At 40.4% G+C, this 22959-nt stretch overlaps 1 protein-coding gene across 1 annotated transcript; it reads right to left on the bottom strand.

Moving 5' to 3' along the window:
• Nucleotides 1–2170: 2170 nt before the first annotated feature.
• Nucleotides 2171–9039, bottom strand: oprd1b (opioid receptor, delta 1b). Its single transcript, XM_038711798.1, has 3 exons — nt 7766–9039; nt 6004–6359; nt 2171–5780 (listed from the first exon to the last, which is right to left on the bottom strand). The coding sequence occupies exons 1-3, from the start codon at nt 8089–8091 to the stop codon at nt 5251–5253; spliced, it is 1212 nt and encodes a 403-aa protein (XP_038567726.1). The 5' UTR covers nt 8092–9039; the 3' UTR covers nt 2171–5250.
• Nucleotides 9040–22959: the final 13920 nt, after the last annotated feature.

Below are 22959 nucleotides of genomic sequence, written 5' to 3' on the forward strand. Positions count from 1 at the left end.
AACAAACTCTCATCAGGCTGTCTCTGGAGCCACAACAGGCTTCAATACTTTTTTCACACATGTAGTAGTACTCCCCAAGACTTACGTAAATAAGTAAAGATACGTAAAATCAGTGGAGTTCCCCTTTAATGTGTACACTGTTGGCGCACATGAGATTTATATATTATATATTTAAAATATAAACATGTTGTAGCAATTTAACATTATAAAATTAATTTGACATGTTGTAGGGAAGGTGTTTTTATTCAAAGTCGAGAGGAGGGTTTAATGAAAACTATTACAACCCTGGGGAGGGCCTTACTTTTTTATAGTGAAATGCAAGGTTCAGCCTCCTCTCACCACCCCAAGAATTTTAGTCCCTTATGACTCTCAGCTGGCAGATGGCACCCAGTTTGAATCTCTGTTTCTGCTCCTCAGCAGGGAATATCAGAGTATTTGCCCTGTGAAACATCCACTAAAACTGCTTCAGAGCCTTTTGCCCTTCTGGCTTTTCGTAAACACCTCAGGCAACAGGAGGTCTGATTATCCGTGTTACGCCAGGCGTCTAATCACACAAAGCAGCAGGCCAAATTGCTAAATCTATTAAAGAATCTCTGCATAATCACGATCTCAATAACAAATGTGTTTGGGTTAATTTTCCATCTTCAGTTTTGGGTTGTATGGTTTTGACTCAGCGCAGTTGTGCGCAGTCCGCCAAGTATTGTGTGAAAAGCCTCACTTACAGTATGTAGGTGTCTACTGTTGAGACGCCTAAACGTCTGTAAGCGCTGGTTATCTTGAAAGATACACACAGTTGCAATATTGTGGTATAATGGAGCTCAAGTCGCGCTTTTATCCAAGCTGCCAAACAAGATCACTGTGTCTCCCTCACACACAAATGTGCAGGGGAAGTCACATAACATATGTTGTCCAGAAAACAAAATCTTGCTTCAGAACTATTGGGATGCTCTGAGCTTTCAATGCTATCAAGGGGATACAACTGTAGAAACAGTGAGAGCTGTTATGACCGCTTCAGCAGGATCCCCTCCGTTCTCATTTCCCTCTGTTAATTTGTTTGAGTGCATGAGCAACCATTAGTTAGGGTCACGAGATGAAAGTGTTTAATTATCTGCGTGTCACTCTGGAAGTGGTTTACAGTATCTCTGTGTGTAATGTTTGACAGCAAATAATTTTTTTAAAAACACACCTGTTGCATGTGCATTCAAGCTCTCTGAGAAAGCAAAAGATAGATTTCAAAATGCAGGAGAAAACAGTTGCTGTGGGGGCGAAGATCACAATTACGCTTGTTTTCAGACATGAGCTGTATACCTGACTGCTCTGTTCAATAAATTACATTGGTATTCACATTAAAAGCAGCGTTGTCAAGTCAGGAACCAGCTCATGGTGTTTGACTAAATTATTAATTTTGTTGCTTTTTCGTTTGCCTTTTGCACTGTGTGCACATGTAGCCAGAGCCATGTATATTTCATAGGGAACATGTATGCTCTGCTCTGTCTCTCTGGTCTTGTGGTGGGAGCCCTATGATGTCATGTATAGGAGCTTCTGAGATATTTAGACCGAATGTCACTCGCTCAGAAAGACAAATGTGGGTGAGTGATGCCTTCCAATCAAGGTTTCTCTTCTCTGAGACACCATCAGTTTTTAAGCAGAGAATGGTTTCAGCCCTTTAATGTGTGCATTAAATTAAATGAAAGATCATCACACATTTTCAACACATCTTCTGTGGGCCTCACTGCCATGTCTCATTTAAGCGTTAACTGCATCTGTAATAACGAATCTGAATTCTTTAAAATAAATAGTACAGTGGTTTATTTTGACGATATGTTCTTCAAGACGATTGAAACGATTAAAGTGTTGGTCTAAATATGTCACAGTCAGGACTTTGGGCCTGTGTCACTTTTAAACCATTAAGGTTGAGGCTGGTGCTATTCTATACTTGTCTTATTGTCAACAAATGAATTGATTCGACTATATTGTGTGTCCTACTCCTGAATGTATTCCTCTGAGCCATAGAGCTCCATTGTTGTCCAAAAACTATTAAAAACTCATCAGTGAGTCACACTGTTGCACTGGGAGACATGTTTCTTCATAACCATGAACAAGGGCACTGTAGTTTTTTTTGACATACACTTGAGTACCAAATACACAGCTGAATATAGTCCCCAGTTTGAGAACAGTGTGCTTAAAAACTACAATGGCCAGAAAATATCAAGCTTTTTATTTTAAAATAAAAGTATATATTCATGACCTGTTTAGATTTGTTTAGATCTTAAGGAGGAGCGAATAGTCATGGGTATAAGAGCCACAGACCAGCTGTGGAAGTCAGAAAGTATTGATAGATGGATTAACATATTGTTGTTTCAAAGGTTTTGTTGACAGTAACAAAGATAAAATATCACTGGCCTGATTTACATTATTTATTATTATTTATTTATTTATTTACATTACGAGTGATACACTGTAAAATGAGCTAATTCTCAGGGCATCTGGTGGCCAGAAGCCCCAGTATAACCCCTGACTTATTTCATATTGTGCTTTCATTTAGTCACTTACATTTACACACACACTTTAAACATGTCTGATTTGTACCTGTGACCGGTGGCCTCTGACCACCAGCTCAGGCTTCTAGGTCAGAGGCCCTTGGTTGATGGGGTCATCAACATTCCCCCTAATCAATAATTCATTTTTGATTGTACCAACAAATTACATGTCTAACTCCATGAGGCCTCACTGGCTTTTACAAAGAGTATAAATGTGAACAACAGCTGTAATAACAAGCACGGAAATCTAAATATTGGATTAAAACTGAAAGTTATTTACAACAATATTTCAATTAAAAGCACTTGAAAGATACAAATTATTCCATAAGACCTCATGTTTTCAAAAGCAGTTCTATACAGTAAAGTACTTTATATACTGGATCTGCTGAAACACAACAAACAAAAACATTTAAAGATTCAGAACCTTACTCTACAAAACAATTTACTATTTGCAAAAAAGAATCAAACATAATGCTGAATAAGGCATTACGGTAGATATTTCCATTCAGTTAAACACAGTTTTGCCCACACTGCAGAAAACATTTGCAAATTCTTACAGTGATGGAGATTTTTTTTTTAAACGTTTTAAAAAAACGTTAGAGATAGTCCATACAGGAGACCGGAACAATCTTTTTTTTTAAAGATTTAAAATGCTTCACCTAACATTTATAGCACTTAGTGTAAATACGTAGTTTATTTTCACTAACTGGTTACAAGTGAAGCTTAATGTTACAACAGCTTGACAGCACATTGAAACAAAGTACACCACATTGTCACTTAATTTGCTGTTACAGAACAATATTCTCTTTACACTTGATATATGTACTGTAGGTGCCTTTTTAAGCAAAACTGCATTGCTGCAGTGGCAAGATGAGAGGCATCAATTTGACTGCACTCCCAAAATGTGCAAAACATGTCTTCCTCACTTTAATCTCCTCCTGAAAATGTCCGATGATCATCAATGGAAAAGAGTCCATTAGCTGCAATATGCGTAGGAAGCTTCTTGTTGCTTGCTAATGCTTTTGATCCCATTCAGACTTGCCTCCATGTCAGTTTGAGGTCATTCAGTCACAATTCTGAGTTGAAACAGTGGCCCCGCTTTCCCCTTCAGCTCCTCAGTCTACTGTCAGCTGAATGTTTTAGTTGTGCAAAAGAACAGAGCAGCCTAACTGCTAGAGGAGTGGAAACAATGAGTCAGCTGAACGGTGATATCCTGGAAGCGCCAGTCATCTCGGCTTAATCATGAAGGCCTTATTTTCATGTTATTTGATGTTTTTCATGAGCATCTCCCATGACAAATGTGATGGATGTTGCCATAGTCATATAGAATTTCACTTCCTTTGAAATTATTTTTAATTATTTGTGCCCTTTGTCTTTCATTCACATTTTTGGATTCTCATTACCTTCCCAATATGGTTGAGTGACAATACTATTACCAGTCTAGATATATAGTGCATTCAGAAAGTATTAAGACAGAGGAACATTTTCCATTGAGTTGGCTCAGCACACTGGATGTGAAATTAAATTCCTGACTTAAAGCAAATCCAGCTTTTAAAGTTGCTATATGAAATATTTTTATATTAACAATGGGTCAAATGACTATGTGTAATGTAACAGGAGTCGCTCATAGTAACAAATCCACAGACAATAATTACTCCACTCTGCAGTTCCCCTCAGCTGTAAGAAGCATTATAGTGTCTTTAAGCTAATTGTTTTGGTTTTAGGGCCTGCAACTTTAATGTTTTGGTTCACTCTCACTGCTCAAAGAGTGTTGTCCCTGTTCACCCACTGCTGTTTTAAAAACCCACTGAACTGTACCTGCTCAGTACCAAACAGTAGACAGAAACAGTTGGTGAACACAGTGGAGCATTTACTAGCTGAAGAGCCAGCTATTTATGTCAGGAGTCATTGCAGGCCGAAACAGTTTGTCATATCAAGTTGAAATGTTATAATATGTCAGTGTTGTGTTTGCAGCCCACAAGTGGCCAAAATTGCAGCCCAGCAGTATCTTCCTTGTTGACACTCTGCCAAGTCTGTGCTGCAGCCACCATCACTTCTCACTGCTACAGGGGATTTTTGGAGTCAGCCTGGTCTTCATCAAGTGAAGTCTATGATTATGTTAGATTGAGGTCAGGTGACTGACTCGGCCAATCAAACATCGGCCACTGTTTGGCCATAAAAAGAGTCCTTGGTGGCCTTGACTTTGTGTTTAGGATCAGTGTCCTTCCTGATAATCTGGTCATTGTGGGACTTTGTATACACAGGGCTATGAGCCCTACATTGTTCACCTAATATGGATGTGAAGACCTACAAACCCCTTACAATAAGCACTTGTTTTATTGTGCAGAAGTAGAACCAAAGCAATGAAAAACACATCTCTATGCCAATACGTTCTGGCTGCACTGTATGTCTTTGCTTACTTGGTTGCATTGTTATTTTGCTTTATACACAGTTCAAGAAGATATGTACATTTGAATCCATTTCCTTATACACTGGCACACACAGGCATGTTTGTGATCATCCTGAAAAGACAATCCTGAAAGAATTCTGTGTCACAAAACTAATGGGATATTGACACAGTTGGTAATGTACATACATGGTAGGTCAAAAGCCTGCATCTGCAGACTCAGACTCCTGTGGTGGAAAACTGTGTGACCTCAGTCTGGAGGTCATCCTGAACTGCCCCCCCCCTCCACTGACCCATGCCTAGTCAGGCCGGCGGTCTCTCTGTCATCGCACGAGCACAAACAGACACAGGCTCCCTTGTGCTATTGCGTGCTCTGGAGAAGCTGTTCTGTTCCAGACGGGAGCGATAGGGCAGGCAGAAATCCCTGAAGCACCTTTTGAAGTTCTCATCCAAGAAGGCGTACAGCACGGGGTTGAGACTGCTGTTGGTGTAGCCCAGCGCGATGCACAGATGCCAGCTGGCCATCACTAGGAGGTTCTTGTGGTCAATTTCCACCATTGTCTTCACGATGATGAAGATGTGGATGGGGGTCCAGCAGATGATGAAGGCTGCCACGACCACCAGGACCATGCGGGTGATCCGGCGCAGGTTCCTGTCCTTCTCTTTGGAGCCCGAGAGCAGACGAACGCTCTTGAGCCGCAGGATCATCAGACCGTAGCAGATGGTGATGACCAGGACAGGAACCACGAAGGCGAAGATGAACACGCAGATTTTCATCACTGTGTCCCAGTACCGCTCAGGTTTGGGGAATCTGAGCATGCAGGCAGTGGTTCCTGAGGAGTTAAAACAATTAGAACTTTAATAGAGGGCCATGTGGAGAGGCTAATTTAAGTTAATAACCCAGCTCAAATGTATTCTCTTTCACGACATGATCACTCTCCGAAATCAACGCTTGCCAATAAAAGTGCTAAAAAGCTTGTGCTGATAAGTGAAGTTTTTATACAACGATGGTAATTTTAGGCATTTTTCCCCACTTCATGAATAAAAATCCCTCACCTTTTTCTGTCACCTTGGTAACAGCCATGATCATCACAGGGACTCCAACAGCAGAGGAGAGGATCCAGATGCAGACATTGATGAGCTTGGCTTTGGCGGGCGTGCGGAAGTCCAGGGCCCTCACCGGATGACAGACAGCGATGTAGCGGTCCACACTCATCATGGTGAGCGTGAAGATGCTGGTGAACATGTTGTAGTAGTCGATGGCGATGACCACTTTACACAGCGCCTCCCCAAAGGGCCATGTGCTCATCAGGTACTTGGCGCTCTGGAACGGGAGGGTGCTGGTGGCGAGAGCGTCGGCGAGAGCCAGGTTGAAGATGTAGATGTTCGTGGCGGTCTTCATTTTGGTGTACCTGGTTGGTTGGAGGAAAAGGCCCTTTTAATTGATTCTGACTCATAGTCGACAGCAACTGCTGTCAGTTGGAGGAGATTTCTTTCATTTTCTTTTGAAGGTTTGCATGCTACTGCATCACAAAGAGGTAGCCGAGTGTGGCTGACTCACGGTTTCCATTAAAACATTTCAAGGTTAGGAACCAATTTGTTTGCTCTAATCCATTTCCTCTGTCAAACTATCTGCTGTTTCCCCTCGAAAAATATCAAACTAATAAAAGAGCTTTGTAGATGTATAATGTTTCTGAGGCGCTACACTAAATGCAGGAAAGACTCTATGCTCAATCCGAGTCCATTAAACTGCACTTCTGTGTGAACAGTCCACCACTGAAAAATATTTCAAAACTCCTTGATTTCAGATTCACACTTTTTTTCCTTTTACCAGTGCCCAGTCTTGTCTGAATGCCAGCTGAACATGTTGTCTGGATGTTTAAAGACGGATTCCTCCACATTATGACAGTCACATTTAATTAAATTGCAGCAACAGGCTCTAAAGGGATGAGCAAAGACAAAGGGATGTCTTGCTTTATATCTTTATCCTTCGCATAAGTACTTATTTATTGCTTTCACAGCAAGAGTGGGCACAATGTGTTTTGTATTCAATTTGTTTGATCATTCTGAAATTGGCAAACCAATGTTTCACTTTCGTCTTCCACACATTTCACCAGGGATTTAGGAAGCAGCACAATGAGAGGATTTTTTTTCAGTGGACATCCACCCATCTCCTCTCATTTAAGCTGCATTAGTTCAACAACAAGTCAACATGGCAGGGATCCTCAAAGTCTCCAGTACATGAATTAGCGAGAGGGAGAACAGTCATTTCTATTGATTTGCAGGTGAGGGGTTCAACATTTATTTCCTATGCAAGTTAATCATCTGAGTGTACCACATAATTCCTGACAGGAATAATTGGTGCAATGAAGTAATTTTGATGCTAAGCTGGGAGGCACACTGCCCTCCCGCTCCTCTTGTGTGTAGGAGGTGTGTGTGTGTGTGTGTGTAGGTGTGTTAGAGAGCAGCTCTCAGATACACTGAAACTGTGTGAAATTATAAGAAGAATTACTATTATGGCCCTAGAATATAAAATATTTCCAGAAGTAAGTGGTGCTTTAAAACAATCCTGATGGTATAAAAAAGACATATTTATCATTTCCATAGTGGGTCTGATGCTATAGTTTCTGTGTGGCTTTTCACTGATCAACAGCAAATTATAGTAGTAAATATCAATTTAGTAATCATATTCTTTATTTTATTCTTATTATTTTATACTTTATTATTATTTACTTATACTTTATTAGGCTATTATGCAATTATACTTACGCCTAAACTAATGAGTTTATGGTTCTTTGTTTATCATATGTTTTCTTACCTAACCACCCCGTACATTACAAGCAGGTTTCCCAGAAGTCCCACCACACAGATGAGAGAGTAGAGAGCCGTGATACAAACTGCGATGATGAGACTTGTAGTGTTCCTTGTTGCAGCCCCGTCGGTCTCGTTGCTCTTTGATGGCACGCGCAGCAGATCCTCAGAGAACGTAACATTGAAAGGAGTTATGGAGAAGGAGTAGCGCTCGTTAAAATCACCAAGAGCGTCTGGAGGAAGAGTGGGTAGCTCCATATCTAAAATCCAGATGAGATCGTAGCGCGCCAAGAAGTCAGATTTCCAAAAGAAATCCGGTACACAGCAGCTCATGGAACCTGGACTGCAAATTTGTAATGAGGCGCCTAGGAGGTTTGCGCTCTCTCTCTCTCTCTCTCTCTCTCTCTCTCTCTCTCTCTGTGTGTGTCTCTGCGCGCTCCCTTGCGCACTTGTGCACAAAGCAAGATGCCAGGAAACTGTTTCCCTGCCCAATCCTTACCCTGCCTAAAGGGATTCCATTTGTGTGCTTTAATTAGCTCTGACATATAATGCTTCATCACATCCTGTTTTTGTTTTTGTTAATTCTCCCTATTATCCCAAGTAACAGATTCTTAGTCCACTACCCACCAGCAGCTCATCAAACAATGTCAGTCAAACCCAATCTGAGCATCTGTCATAGTTATATCTTTACAGCTCAATCAGTCATGTCTTCTTTTATTGAGCCATTCCTCTTATTGCTGCCTGCCTTCAACCCTGAGGTACTTCTTCTCCCACTCTCCATGTCCTGTGGCCTGTGTTAGCGGAGCTCCATTAGGACTGACTGCTCTCACCAAGCGGTCACCTCCTTGAAATTGTCTAACTAAACCGCATGAGAGATGTAATAATTAGCCAGTTGCAAGGCTGATGAAATATTTATGATGGTTTTGATATCCTGTAGCAGCAGTCAAGGGTGTGGATTTTGAAGTCCTACAAATTGTCTTGTTAGCCTTTACATTCGCCACCTGGGTAATTGTGCATGTAATTGTGTTGCATCTGTATGAGCAAACATCTTGATGCAGGCATGAAACAGGCAGGCACATTCATTTGAGAACTCTGTATTTGCTGTGGGTCAATATTTAATCAATGCTGCTCATGTTTAACCAGATACAACAGGCTATGTTCTTTTCTCTAATGGTTCTTAATGCATCTGGAACATTTCTCATCTCCGGATTAAAGAGGTCCTGTGTCGCCATATTGGTTTGTAAAACATTTATGCTTTTGGGTATTAAATTTGTTGAAGCACTCACTGTTCATTTCCAGTAGGGCACACTGCTTGACCTGCTCAACTGACATTATAAATTCTTAATCACGCAAATGTTTGACTTTTAATGCCAAGCAGGTGTGTCTTTTTTCACAATGTTCATCAAAGCACTCATTTATCTGCAGCTGCCTTTTATCTGTAGCCCATTACTGTGAACATCAGAAACCATTAGGATCACGCACCTGCATGTGATTGTGTGCGCTGAAATTGGTGCATGCATGTGCAAGTGTGCAGTCTTTTTGAGTGCGTTTCTCAGGGGTAATTGTTTATTTGAAGACAGACACATTAAAATCCTCCTGCGGCTGTGTCTGTAGTGTTCATAACTGAGGCAGTCTTTATACACTCCACAATGTGACCTTTACAAAATCCGCCTTTAAGCAACTGGCGTCAGCGCAGCACAAACATAGACTGTATATAAAAAGCACAAAGCAGGGACAGTCAGACTGATAGGGCCGGCGTGCTGAACAAAAGCTCTGAAGCCTCACTCTTTACTGTTCCTTCTGAAGTTTGCGTGTCTTCCAATGATGAAGAGCTCTGGCTCAATTTGGGAATTAAGCGAGCTCATTGCTTTTTCATTAATGAGGGAAGTTTGTTTAAAGCGTCTCTTTAGGTTTCTTGCAATGCACAGGTGAGCATAATTCTCAGTATGAGACTGAGTTTTTAGCCTTGGTTGGACGTTAGTTGGTCATTCTGTCAGTCGTTCAGTTGGTCCACCACTTTGGTCCAAACTTAAATATCTCAACAACTATTGCATGTTTTGCTATCAAAATCATTACAGATATTCATGGTTCACAGAGGATGAATCCTAATGAATTTGGTGATCATCTGGCTATTCCTCTAGTGCCACAAGCAGGTCAAAGCTTTCACTCAGCCTGAGAAATACAGTATGTCATCATATTTTATCTGGCTGCATCATCAGGTTAAAATTTCAATTTGTCAAAATCTTTTAGTTATGACCAAGTACTTCCAAAACAAAAGAAATCCCTGTCAGTGTCAGCTTTATTTTTAGTGCTATTAGCAAATGTTGTCATTCTCATGGGTTAAACTAAGATGGTAAAAATTATACCTGCCTAACATCAGCAAGTTAGCATTGTCATGGTGAGTATATGTTAGCATATTGTAGTATTTAGATCAAAACGTACCTGAACGCCTCACAGAGCCGCTGGCATGGCTGTGGACTCAGCTGTGTTGTTCATATCCCTCTATGAATTACTTCTACTTTGTGTTTACTAACAACAATAATACATTTTATTTGGGGGACGCATTTCAGGACACTCAAGGACATCTTACATACAAGGTAATAAAAAGTTGCAATTAAATGAGGTTCATAATTCAAACAGTGCTTAGTGGTAATTACAAGGGAAATGAGGAAAATGGTAAACATTAAACCTGCTAAACATCAGCATGCATGTAACAGCCTCACAGACAAAAAGAGACAAAAAAGAAACACAGGAGTGGCTAGCATCAATAGTGAAGTTATGAAAAAATTTTAACCTTTTGTGTTACAGAAAGTCTGAGAGTTTGTACAAAATCTGATGAAACAGATGACAGATTTTCAGTCAGAGGGTGAGTACCTTTAGTGAGTGAGATGAGGGGAGGGAGATAGTGGAGGCGGAGAGGTGTTATCAAACAGACACATATGTTTCATTGAATCCAGCCCACGACAGCTCCAGAGGGCTCGGTAGTAGCTTCTGGTCTCGACAGTTATCTAGCCTCTGTATACCTGACATAGAAGCCCTGATCACAACACTCACGCTCAACAACAACAGTCCAAGTGGGACAGCACATTCCACCGGCATGAAATGGCTTACACAGCAGTTCAGGAAGTAAATTTCGCTAAGTTTAATTTCACTTACAGCTGGGTGGGAGAACAGCATATGACAACAGCAGCTGTGATGATATCCAGGGTCAGATTAGAGGGCTGTGCCCCTAAAGAAGAGGCCTAAAAATACTATGACGTATGAGTGCAGGGTAGGTGCTCTCTGTAATGGCAGCAGACTGAGTGTGTATGATGAGCCATATCTTTCTCTGCACACAGTTTTGAGATGTGGCGGTAATGTGTTGAAAAAGAGAGAGAAATGGGTCTGGACGTACAGTAGCCGACACAAACAAAATGCTGCTGTTGTGTTTATGTTTTCTCTTTTTCCCCTCAGGGAGAATCACTCACCATTAAACTGTACAGACAGCATGATTACTCTCATCATTCACCAGCACAATGGAAACCTTGGGAAGCATTACGCTGCCTCCCTGAACCCATCACATTCGTGGCAGGGAATAGCCTACAGTGTGCAGACCATTTGAAATAGGCCTGATGTTGGGTTTTTTGCATAAGGGTGGGGTGATGACGTTGCATGTTTGATTTTTAAATGATTACACAAGACAAACAGACTTCTGTCAGCTACTGATAATCGATTCAGTCTAAACAATACACTGGCAAATCAGCTTGTATCGACTGAACTGCCATCCTTGTTACAGTCATTTTATATTTTATCGCTGCTATTATGAATGGATGCATTTTATATCTGCTATCAGGTTGCAATATCTACTACAGCAGTTCTGATATATACTTCATAACTTCAGAAAGGTCAGAGATAAAATGAAATATGGTTCACATATATCTTGACATTTTATTTCTCCACGTTGCCAGTATCTTTCCGCTCACACAGCAATTGACAGTAGAGGAACTATACGAAAAGGCACGTGGTGAGGCTTTGGTGGTGTTTTCTGTTACCTGTTTGTTATTGTAGCTGAAGCGCAGAGGGGGAGTGAGCTTCTGCTGGGTGTCACATTGCATCACTATCTCGCAATCACACACCAAGCCACGTACAGCGTAAGTCTGATCTGTTCAACCTCAGGTGTGAACTCATGTTATCTGCTGACTCCTGATAGGCAGTCACTGTTATTAGTTTCTACAAATACTCGCAAATTAGAGCAATTTCTGTTGGACAGGGTCATTTGATTTTGCCGTCACACATGTCATGATGTTATTGATTCACTGCAGGATTGAAAAGTTGCAGATCAATAGCTGTGTGAGGGTGGTCTTTCACTGTTATAGATACAGTTCTGCATGACACTGACTTTACACAAACTGGAAAACAGACAAAAGAAATGTCACTATGACACAGAGAAACCATACAATTGAATCTGACAACCTGACTATTCTTAAGTGTTCAGTTTTCTGTGCAGTAATCCTCAAGGGATGGGACATCCATACTATTTACAAAGACATGTCTTTGCACATCAATCCTGTAGGTATGCTTTTGACTGAATAAGCAGCACAATAAACCAGAGTAAAAGAGAAAGTCATTAGAGGGACAAGACTGGAGCAGAAGAAAACAGCAGGCTCCCTCTCCATCACAGCACAGAGAGATTGTGCAGCCAGCAATCTGATTCATTTTAGAATCTGTGATGAAGTCAGAATTTTGTTAAATGTGATAGGATGTCTCTATAGCAAATGAAAAGTGTGTGTGTGTGTGTGTGTGAGAGAGAGTGTGCAGGTAGTGTCAACAAAGCATAGCCATTTATTTCCTTGGTGACAGAGACACAGAGAGATAAACAAGAGTACAGCCTCAGATATGTTTTAGCTTTTTTTTCTTTTTATTTATTTACATCTGTCATCGAAACAACACTCTTTCCTTTATAAAACGTGAGGGTGCAGCAAGTACGTTTATGCATTATTAATTTGTGGAGAAGTCACAGATGCCCTGCTGTGGTATTATGCTGTCATAATGCAGAACAGAATGAGCCATGCTGTGCCCTGCAAGTCTGCCTCACACTCAAGATATTTACTCTCTCTTAGTAGAGAAACACGCATCAAAAAAGTATATTTTAAAGCATCTTCAAGCTCGAGAAATGTATGGATAATTGCAACACGATTACATCATGTCAGAGTATAATAAATAACTGCACTGTTGGTGTAATGGATGCAATGAAGAGCTGGTTACAGCTAGATTATTATACATTTACGGATCCAGGGACTGTATTATAGGGGGAGAGGGTCAGAAAAGCGGGAGGGTTATATATTTTTGACTCCAGAGACTGGTCTGTGGTTGAGTTTAGCCAAAAAAAGCAGTTTGGTTAAGATTAGGGAAAAATTTGACCTTGAACTCACATTTGATAGGAGTTTTGCTTTAAGATGTTTTATTACACAAAGTTTGTGAAACCAATAACCAAAATATTCATCCATTCTGACATTGTGTCATCAGAATTATAGTAAAAATAAATGATTTCCCTTTTTGCTGGGGACCCCCTGGAACCTCCTCAAGGACCCGTGGGGGTATCGGGAACCTACTTTGAGAGCGACTCCTAAACCAGACCACAGTGTTTCACTAACCTTAACAAAGTGCTGCCAGTGCCTAAATGTAATATAAAAAGGTTATTAATGCTGCAGTCACTACGAGCAGATATTGTATTGCAGGATCATTTATTTTGGTGGAAAACAAATGAAGTAGGTTGTCACTGATACTAATACATTCGGTATCAACATGTTTGCAACTTGCCAGTTAATTAGCAACATTTCCTCATTATGTTAATGAGAAATGTAATCCAGTTGGCATTACGTTCCCTTCTAAATGTATTTGCTGTTGCAAATTTGTTGTGTATAAACGTGTCTAGGAGACAGTGTTGGGTTTTGAGATATTGGGGCTGAGGGTATTACAGTTTTTTCAGTCAGGGGGAGGGTCTATTAACAATGGCTTGGAGGGCCTTGCTTTTTTATAAAAAAAAGTATAATTCTGAAAATTTTCAATGGGCAACCACGAAATTAAGGTACTTAGGCTTTTATGAGCCTGTAAACTACTGAGTTATCAGCACAACTAGGCAATCACGTAGAGGAAATTGGAACATTGTTATTTGCGTAGTGTTATAGCGTCCTCAGAGGATTCTTCCTGCACTTTGTGATCTTTTTCTTTACAAACGCACGCAGGATTAGTACAGACCTGGAACCTGACTGATACAGTAGCACTTAAATGTAGACACTTCATGGAATAAATCAAAAATGATATCATAGAAATATAGAATTTATTTAGAGGTGGTTGAATGATTTATAAGAAATGAATTAGTCACACTAATAGTTTATCACTTATACAATACTCATAGTGTCAGTGACTCTGATTGCAAAGTTACTCATGCTTGCCACATCCATTTACTGCTTATTTCTTAACACCATTAGCATACCTAATGTAAACTGTGAAGTGTTCCCCCTGATTGCAGTGCTAATAATTTTAAATATGAGACCTCCTCAGGCATGATAGCTGTGATTGACAGATATTCAGTCTGACTAGCTATGGCTGCTAAAAGAAAATCTCACAGTCCCCCTTTCAAGATGTTATTTCCATCCATTTTTTTTTTCTTTCTCAGCGGCAGAAGTTCAGCAGTTTCAGCTGACAATTAGTTATGCAACAGCAATTTGTCTGGGTCTAGGAGTTGATTGGTTTTCTGATTTGTTGGAATCAACCAGCACAGTATAGATATGGCAAGACAGAGACAGCATGCACCAATTTAAAGTGTTAAACTATAACACAATGACTGTAATAACTGTTGACAATACCAGAGTGCCTTTAGAAGTAAGGCTGAGGTAAGGCTAATTTAGTCTTATTCATAATTTCTGTTCAAGGGGCAATGCTAATGTAATGATGATGGCAGCAAAACAAAGCATAAAAAAGGCAGAGATAGTATCCAGCCTTCAAGGGAGGAGGTTTAAAGGTTCACGTCAAAGATGAGGCAGCACTGCTTTTGAAAGAGCAGTGTTAGTCATCGCCATTTTCCACTGGGGTTTATGTGAGATGGCAGAGCATCTGTCCTTCACCCAATTTGTGTCTTGTCATACTGTATGCTCTCTGTACCATGTATTAAATCTGCTTGTTATGTTGATTTTAACGTGTGTTTGAGAGGTGTGTCAGTGAATACACAGTGTAAAATGAAAAATTATGCTTGCAACGTGTTTCACAAAGTTCAACCTCAAACAGTAATTCTGTGCTGTCAGCAGAGCAGCACTGGTTTGAATTGGTTGTCTAATTTGTTGACTGTTGACTGTTTTTATTGATTGTAGTGTTCATAAATTCACTGTAATCACAGGGAATCAACCTGCAACACATTTGGGTTATTGCAGGCACAGAAATACAGAATGACACAGAAAATAAGAAATTATTTATGTAATTCTTTTATAATTTCTTATCTGCTTTGCTCTGAATCACAGAATTTTACCACATGGCACACACACTCACACACACACACAGTTCTTTCTCAATGACGCAGCAACTGTCCTTATTATTGTTATTGTCACTGCACAATCTTCTTCAGGGTCACTGGATATTTGCACTAATTCTTAGTGAAGGTGCTATATAGGGGTAGGTGTCAGATAGGTGTGAAATGACATGGAAGAGAGTACAACATGCCGGAGAGGAGCAGTGTTGGCCACTGATTCCCAAACACACGCACATACGCACAGAGAGGCACACTCGCAGAAATATACAAACATGGCTATTACCTAAACAGACAGTTAAACAAATTGCTTTTCACACGAGAAAACAAGCAGGGGGAAAGGGCTTATGTAACACTGCAACGAGGCACAGATCACATCCAATTATACACATGACCGTTGGAGTGGCAGATGATCATCAGTGTTCCCTGTGACTTGCTAAAATGAAACCTGCTAAGAGTGAAAATGGATTTGACTTTCATCTGAAAAATCCCCTGATGCCAGTGCACCAACTTTTAAAACCTCTTTTTTTCTAAAGTATACAGGAATCTTTTAGGATACAAGCTGAGGTCAACTTGCTATAGTAGTGAGGATGCTGTGTGTTTTATTAAATCAGATTTTAGGCTTTTGATCAATATCTTACATTGCACTGTAACTTTTACTGTCCTGTTTTATCTTGTTTTTATTTCCTATTTAACTCTTTGTTAATTGTATATAATGTCTTTTCATCTTGCCGTACGTTGCTTTTATGTTTTATGTAAAGCACTCTAAATTGCCCTGTTTTTGAAATGTGTTATACAGATGAACTTGCCTTGCCTTGCCTTGCCTTACGACTGCAGGTTATGGAGTGTCCAGGCTCAATGTGATAACATCCACTTCAAAAGCTACTGAACTGAGAGGAAAGGGAAATGTGGACATGATGGCAGCCAAGGAAAATATCGAGTGGGCCAACACAGCAACAGAAATCTTGACTAAATGAGTTACAGGATGACAAAAGCCTGGGAGAAGAACAAGAAAAAAAGAACGAGACGGACATGAAAAACGGCTTTGAGAGATGAGCCTGAGAGCAGATGTTGAAAGGAGATTGAGAGGAAAGTGATTTTACGCCTTTTTGAAAAGAGAGAAGTTGTGAGGACCTCGGTGATCAGTGTGGACAAAAAAAATCTAAGTTGGTAAAATGTGGTTGTCAGGGAAACAGCAGCCTAATCTCCATATCAATTCTTCCTGAAAGAGCAAAGGAGACCACTTCATTTCAGCCTTTTGTCATCCTCTTGGAGGTCTGCTGCCCTCACTGTAACACCTGGACCAGTGACACATGCTGTAGGCTACTGAGATGTTTACATCAGCCAGCAAAGACACGCTGATGCACGGTGAAACCCACCTGAGAGCTTTCTCAACAACATGGTGAAATGAAATAAAAACGCTGTCTGTAGCTCTTGCTTTTAAAACAAGGTAATATACGAAAACCAGTGAGCGAGGCTGCTTTTGGGGGATTATGTCAGCCCATAGGAGAAGCTCATGTGTGAGTGGATAGATGCTGATTTGTGTTAATAGAAATGGCCATTAATTGGGCTGCTCTCTAGCCAGACAGTTAACACTTAATTTTAGTTGAGTAACTAATTACAGGTTGTTTCAAGCCTTCACTGGTGAATGGTGAGTTGCTGAGGATCATGCAAATTTCATGTAAAGCATCAATGTTGAATTATACTATTTCTCTGTTTGGTTAAATCAGGCCTTTATCTGACTCTCTGTTCACTGCACAAAATTAGATTACAAAATGAAACATTAGGAGTATATTTTCCACATCCCCAGCAAGTTTATACAATTACCTGGTCACTGTGAAATTGTCAGTAATTATTTTTGTGTTTTTGCATAAGCTATATTTCTATCAAATACTTCCTGGTGCTTTGTTCCCACCTGCAAATGAACAGGACATTTTGAGCATTGTGTCACAGAATTAGCTTGTGTTTTTAATTAGGTATGCCCTTTATGAAGGGTTTATGAGTTGTAACCAAGGGTGTCACTTTGTGTTGAAAAGTGTTGGGGACATGAGGGCTCAGATTAGGGGCGTGATGATATACTTGGGTCATGAGACATGAAGATGCACGAGAACAAGACGAGAAGACTTTTTTGAAAAAATATGAAATGCTAAAATATGAGCAGGGGTCTGAGGTTCCTCCCCCTGAAAACTTGAGCATTAAACACTTAATTTCCTGACATTTCCTGCTCCGATTTACGGTGGAAATGTCTTTTTTTATATAAAGGGAAACAAAAAATTCAGCTGGCAGGGGGACAATTCCTAAATATAAAATTATAACAGAAAATAATGCTGTAACCTAATAAACAGGTTGTTTTTTGTTACTTTTTTCTGGACAATGCACATTTGTTTGTTGTATATTAAATTGCAGTTCATGTTTTCTTATTGTGCAAATAAACCTTTCTCAAAGCCTTTTCATTTGTTGAAAATCAGCCATTTCAAAATGAGGTGGAGACAGGTCCCCAGCGCCCCAGCGTAAGTGACACCTATGGTTGTAAAAATGTCGTAGTCTTTATAGTTAATAAATAATTTCATTATGCTTGCAGTTATAAGCCAGGGGCGGCTTGTTCATTAGGGCGACCGGGCGACGCCCCGCCAAGCCGGGGAAAAGGCAGGGGATTTTTCTCACGCTTTCTACCACACTGTTAGTTAGCTGTGACTGTTTTCGACAGACAGTTTGTCTCTGAATATCGCTGTCCAATCAGCGTCAAGTCGTGTTCCGTGGAGTCCTGCCTCTTTTGGTGCGATTTCAGTCTGGTTATAAATCGCCCAGATCTCTCTCATAGACTTTCATGTAAAGGCAGTTTTTTCGATCTGCGGCCGCTGCAATGCAATCTCTATGGGTTCCGGGAGGGCTCGCACGTAATAATAATAAATAATAATAATAAATTTATTTTAATGCACTTTACATTTCAGGGAAATCTCAAAGTGCTACAACAACAAGGGGTTAAAAACAGTTCCAGAAAATAACAATCGCAATAAAACACCGTAACAAAAAATTTAAAACCATGACTGTTAAAAGGCCTTTTGAAATAAAAAAGTCTTTAGGCCCTTCTTAAAAACCTCCAGAGTTTGTGGGGCCCTTAGGGGCTCTGGGAGGGCATTCCAGAGCCGTGGGGCGACTGCCTGGAAGGCCCTGTCTCCCATGGTGGAGAGTTTAGTCCTTGGTTGGTGCAGGCAGTGGGTAGAGGTGGAGGAGCGGACGTGTTCACGTACGTGTTTACGTCATGCGCCCAGCAGCAGAGCTTCGCTTCTGCCACCTGCAAACGACTCGGCAGTCCTCCAGCTTGTTGCTCTCACTACGAGCAGCTGCTGTACAAAACTTACGTTCAGGCCGAAAATTCGACCGTGGTGTTGTGTCGGGAGATGCAGCGACTTTATCAGCGGTGAGTAACACACAGTATAAATAATACATGTAATTTGTTAAGCTATGAGGAGAGGAAAAGTCCGCTAGCCACTAATTTATGCCCTGTAAAATGCCATAGGCTAAGCTAATAATCTTGATAATTATTAAAGGCAGGGTAGGCAAGTAGCTTCTAAAACACTTTTTGTCATATTTGTTTAAACTGTCTATATACACCAATGCATATTAAAAAGTTAGGTGCTCTGACAAAGAGAGTATAAAAATCGTCTGTCTGTAGTCCTCTCAGGGCTGGCTGACTGTCACTCTCCCTCGCTGCCATGGCTACCAGACCTAATGCTACAGGAGCTGCCCCCGTGCGCGCACCCGGTCAGCTGTCAGACCTGAGAGCGAAGCGGTCAGACCGGAGCTAATATCTGCGTGGCTTGTCATAGTGATGGGCAAAGCGAGGCTTTGTGAAACATTGAAACGTTTGAACCAATTTTGCTGGAATTGTGTCGAGGCTTAGAAATACTTCGACACCCGTCTCCGCGGTGACACCTACTGGTCACTTATGAAATCGACACATCTTGGTAATGGTTTCATTGAAATAATGACTGACCTACGTTTACAATTCTAAACGCCTTATCAATACATGACCAACAGGATTTCGGAGAAATCACCATACAACAAACACAAACGCTTTCAGATTGTCAGAGACAGCAGATGGGAATTGCAATAAAAGTGTGTTTAAATAAAACACATCTGTGTGTTGTTTCATAAGTATGAACTCATTTAGCCGATGCTTTTCTCAAAAGCAAATCCCAATTGCTATGTCAGAGGGCGCACCTTGGGAGCAACTAGGGGTAAAGTGTCTTGATCAGGGACACATATGACAGTGGGAATCGAACCCAGGTCACACACCAAAGGCACATGTATTAACCACTGCCCAATAGAGACAGCTTGTTCATGTTCAGAATCGGAATACTTTATTGATCTCCGACGGTGAAGTCTTTGTTGCAGATACTGCAAGACAGAAAAGGAATAGGAAAAATAGGTAGATGAAGTTAGTGAGTAGAGAATATAATAAAGTATACAAATCTAAGAATATAGCCTAATGATAAATGTGGATATCTACAGTATTATACAGTAACTTATTAACAAAGGTGTAATTAGCATGAAAGCTATAGGCCCTAGTGTAATTAATAATAATGAGTGCTGGCAGTGATGAGGTGTAATGGATTAAAAATCTGTAACTGAGTAAAGTTGTTTCAAGAATGATAAATGAAAGTGGAACAATGTCTCACATTTGTTATATGTCAAGAATTGTTTTCAGAAATATTCAGCTGTTTTGGGGCTGAGTCGGGTTTTATTTTATAATTGACATCATCAGCATTGGAAAAATTGGTCACATGGAACATTTGTTACTGGCAAAGATAAATTTTTATTTTTTTGCCATCATAGGCCTACAGGTGCGAATATAGCCTACTACAGCACGTCGCTCCAATAAATCATATGATTGTGTGTCCTTGGATCAAATCTATCAAATGAGTTAGAAGCTGATGTGCAGTTTGTTCCAAACACTGTAATCAAGCGTAGAAGTGGCAGGTGTGCCACCTGTCGAAACAGGGGTGAAACGCACCGAAGCTTCGCTTCACTATGGTCACGTGACATTGACGTTTTGAACGACGCTTTGGAGCAGTGTTTCGAAACGTCTGTTCTTGGGATCTTGACACAGCGTCGACACGTCAGTATCGAGCGTCCCATCCCTAGCTTTTCAACGATAGTGACTAGGAACACCAAGGGGCTGAAAAGTTACACCGTGGAGGCTTTATTACTGCTGGACAGGTAATCTGGCTTTTATCATTTTGATGGTAATTTGTTACTTTCATCGTTAGCAAAAGTAGCTACCTACTTAGAATACAGCTAACGGTTGCTACGAGTGCAGACGGTGCAGAGTGGTGTAGGAGCCAGAGTAGAGATGATGATTATATCTAGCTGTAGGTGAGCTGGAAAACAGCAGCCCCAAGTATTTGTGTTTCTGGTATATAAGCTACCCATAATATAGTTTGACATTGTTCATAGCTAAACCTACTGTGTGAAAACATTTTACTGTAATTAGTGCTGTTATGCTATTACTTATTTTTCCAGAAGTAAAAAAAGTCCTGCATGTTTTATTTCTACTGTGCCCTCAGGTCACCTGCAGATTTGGAGTCTTTCATAGCCCTGCACTTCTCACCAGTACACTGATCGGACCATGCTGGCTGGCCTGGATTACAACCACCATGTCCACAGTCCAGCCAGGAGAAAAGCTGATGACACAGTTCAGTATGTTGCATTATGAGTACTCCTCTGCATTTTACTCAATACATTTAAAAGTGATGAGTCAAAAAATATTAAACAGTATGAGGAATACAGATAGATGGTGCTGATTACGGTTTTGATTGCATTTTATGTGGAAATGGTAATTACTGTATAAGAGAATAATGTCAGGTATTACAAACTTTTCACTAAGCTGATCCTCCTTTCTTTATTATCAGGTACAGCAAGGTATACAACAAAAAGTCCAGGAAGTGGAGCTTGTACTCATTGAAGGTGGCATCGTTTAATGATGTTTAAAATGATCTATTTGTGATATGGGTTGTAGTTTTAGTAGTATTTAATAACAATAAACAAATGTTATATCACATTTGGATGTCATTATTGGAGACATGAGACATAAATGTACTTGTTTGACTGTGAAGAAAAGGCATTTATCATTTTCAATGTATTCAAAAAAGAATGAAAATATTATCCAAAACAGGGAAAAAGTCTTTGTATTTTCTCTACCCTCCTGGGAATAAAACTAACAATGTACGGGTATTCATTCACACAGTGGAGGGAATTATTTGTGTAGCAGTTAGTGACATTACATTACACACTGCTAGGATTAAACCTCTGTTTTGTCCTGGTGGATCAGGAGAACAGTTGAATATCTTCCCGAAACAGCAACTCAGTATCACAACTATAAGTGCTCCACATTGCCACACTACAAACTGTCTGTATGCTGCCTGACTGAACTGTCTGTTACTCTGTCCTGGGTCTGGAAGGTCAGCCTTGTGTGGAGCATGGAAACACTGTAGTCTGGATGTTGTCCAGTCCTCAGATTCTGGCCTGTAAAGGAATATATAGTTGTTAGAACTCCAAATTGGAAAGATCGGTGTAATAGGACACAACATTCATCAACATGATCAGATTTTTATTGAACAGGGGTTTGTTGTTCTCTAACAGGACTTCTGTGTCCACATTACACACCAGGTCAATGTACATGACACAGATGAGCCGATGGCTGAAGCAGAGCTGTAGTTAGTTGTTGTAATCAGTAAACAATAAAAAATTAATCACAATAGTGATGGATTACATAGCACTTATTTTTGACATTCAAAGGGCTTAGGGGGGGGAACACCAGAGAAACTTAGAGACAAGTACACTGGGAGACAATAGACTAATATTAAATATATATATACCTGTTCATATGCCGTTGTTGGAGTGTGAAGCTCGATGCAGGTATGTGCTGCTCGGCTTGCACCTCGTCCTCCCCGTCCTGCCTCTTCTTCCTCGGACCCTGGCAGCCCTCCCTCCTCTGCTTCGTCTCGACCCGGTCCTGTCCGGTCTGTGCTTGGCTCTGGAGTGCAGTCCTCATCAGAGACAATAATGCTGTCACAGTGGAAGCTCTAACATGCAAAAAACGTACATGTTATGAGTCTAAGACGAAATTTCGTGTAGTGTAACTGATGGAAACGGGAAAATGTGTATCAGCCTGTTTTTAGCTTTGCCCAATGTTGCCGCAGCTGTTCGTACAGCTACCTGTTGCTAACAGTTAGCTAGCCAACTCATTACTGAATTTCCCTTTGGATACTTTCAAAAATGCTGCAGTTTCTAGCTAGTTTCTCAAATTTACCTACCCTGCCTTTAAGCCAAATTTTATGCTTATGTTAATGTGATTGTTATTACGCCATGTTTTATGTGTGGTGGTGGAGTCAATTTAAAGTTAACTTTACTGCACTTAACCAGTAACAATTATTTATGTGTTGTTTTTTTCTTTTATTAATCATAATAAATATCATTAATGTTTAAATGGGTTATATGCCTGGCAGTTAACATGTTACCTTCAGACAGAGCCAGGCTAGCTGTTTACCTGTTTCCAGCCTTTGTGCTAAGCTAAGCCAAACATTTGCTGCCAGAAGCTCCATATTTAGAGTGACACGAGAGTGGTATTGATCTTCTCATCTAACTCTTCGCAAGAAAGCAAGCGAGTTTCCTCAAATGTCAACCCAATGCTGTGG

Source organism: Micropterus salmoides, unplaced genomic scaffold (assembly GCF_014851395.1).
Source record: "Micropterus salmoides isolate LMB-PRFRI ecotype aquatic unplaced genomic scaffold, ASM1485139v1 Ms_hic_scaffold_11, whole genome shotgun sequence".
NCBI classification, from domain to species: domain Eukaryota; kingdom Metazoa; phylum Chordata; class Actinopteri; order Centrarchiformes; family Centrarchidae; genus Micropterus; species Micropterus salmoides.

What these genes read in the sequence shown, in the direction of transcription:
- oprd1b (XM_038711798.1), bottom strand. Translation starts at nt 8,091, where the DNA reads ATGAGCTGCTGTGTACCGGATTTCTTTTGGAAATCTGACTTCTTGGCG. An exon ending in GTAATGTACGGGGTGGTTAG is followed by an intron (nt 6,360 to 7,765) that starts GTAAGAAAACAT and finishes CCAACCAACCAG; the next exon opens with GTACACCAAAATGAAGACCG. An exon ending in TACCAAGGTGACAGAAAAAG is followed by an intron (nt 5,781 to 6,003) that starts GTGAGGGATTTT and finishes TTAACTCCTCAG; the next exon opens with GAACCACTGCCTGCATGCTC.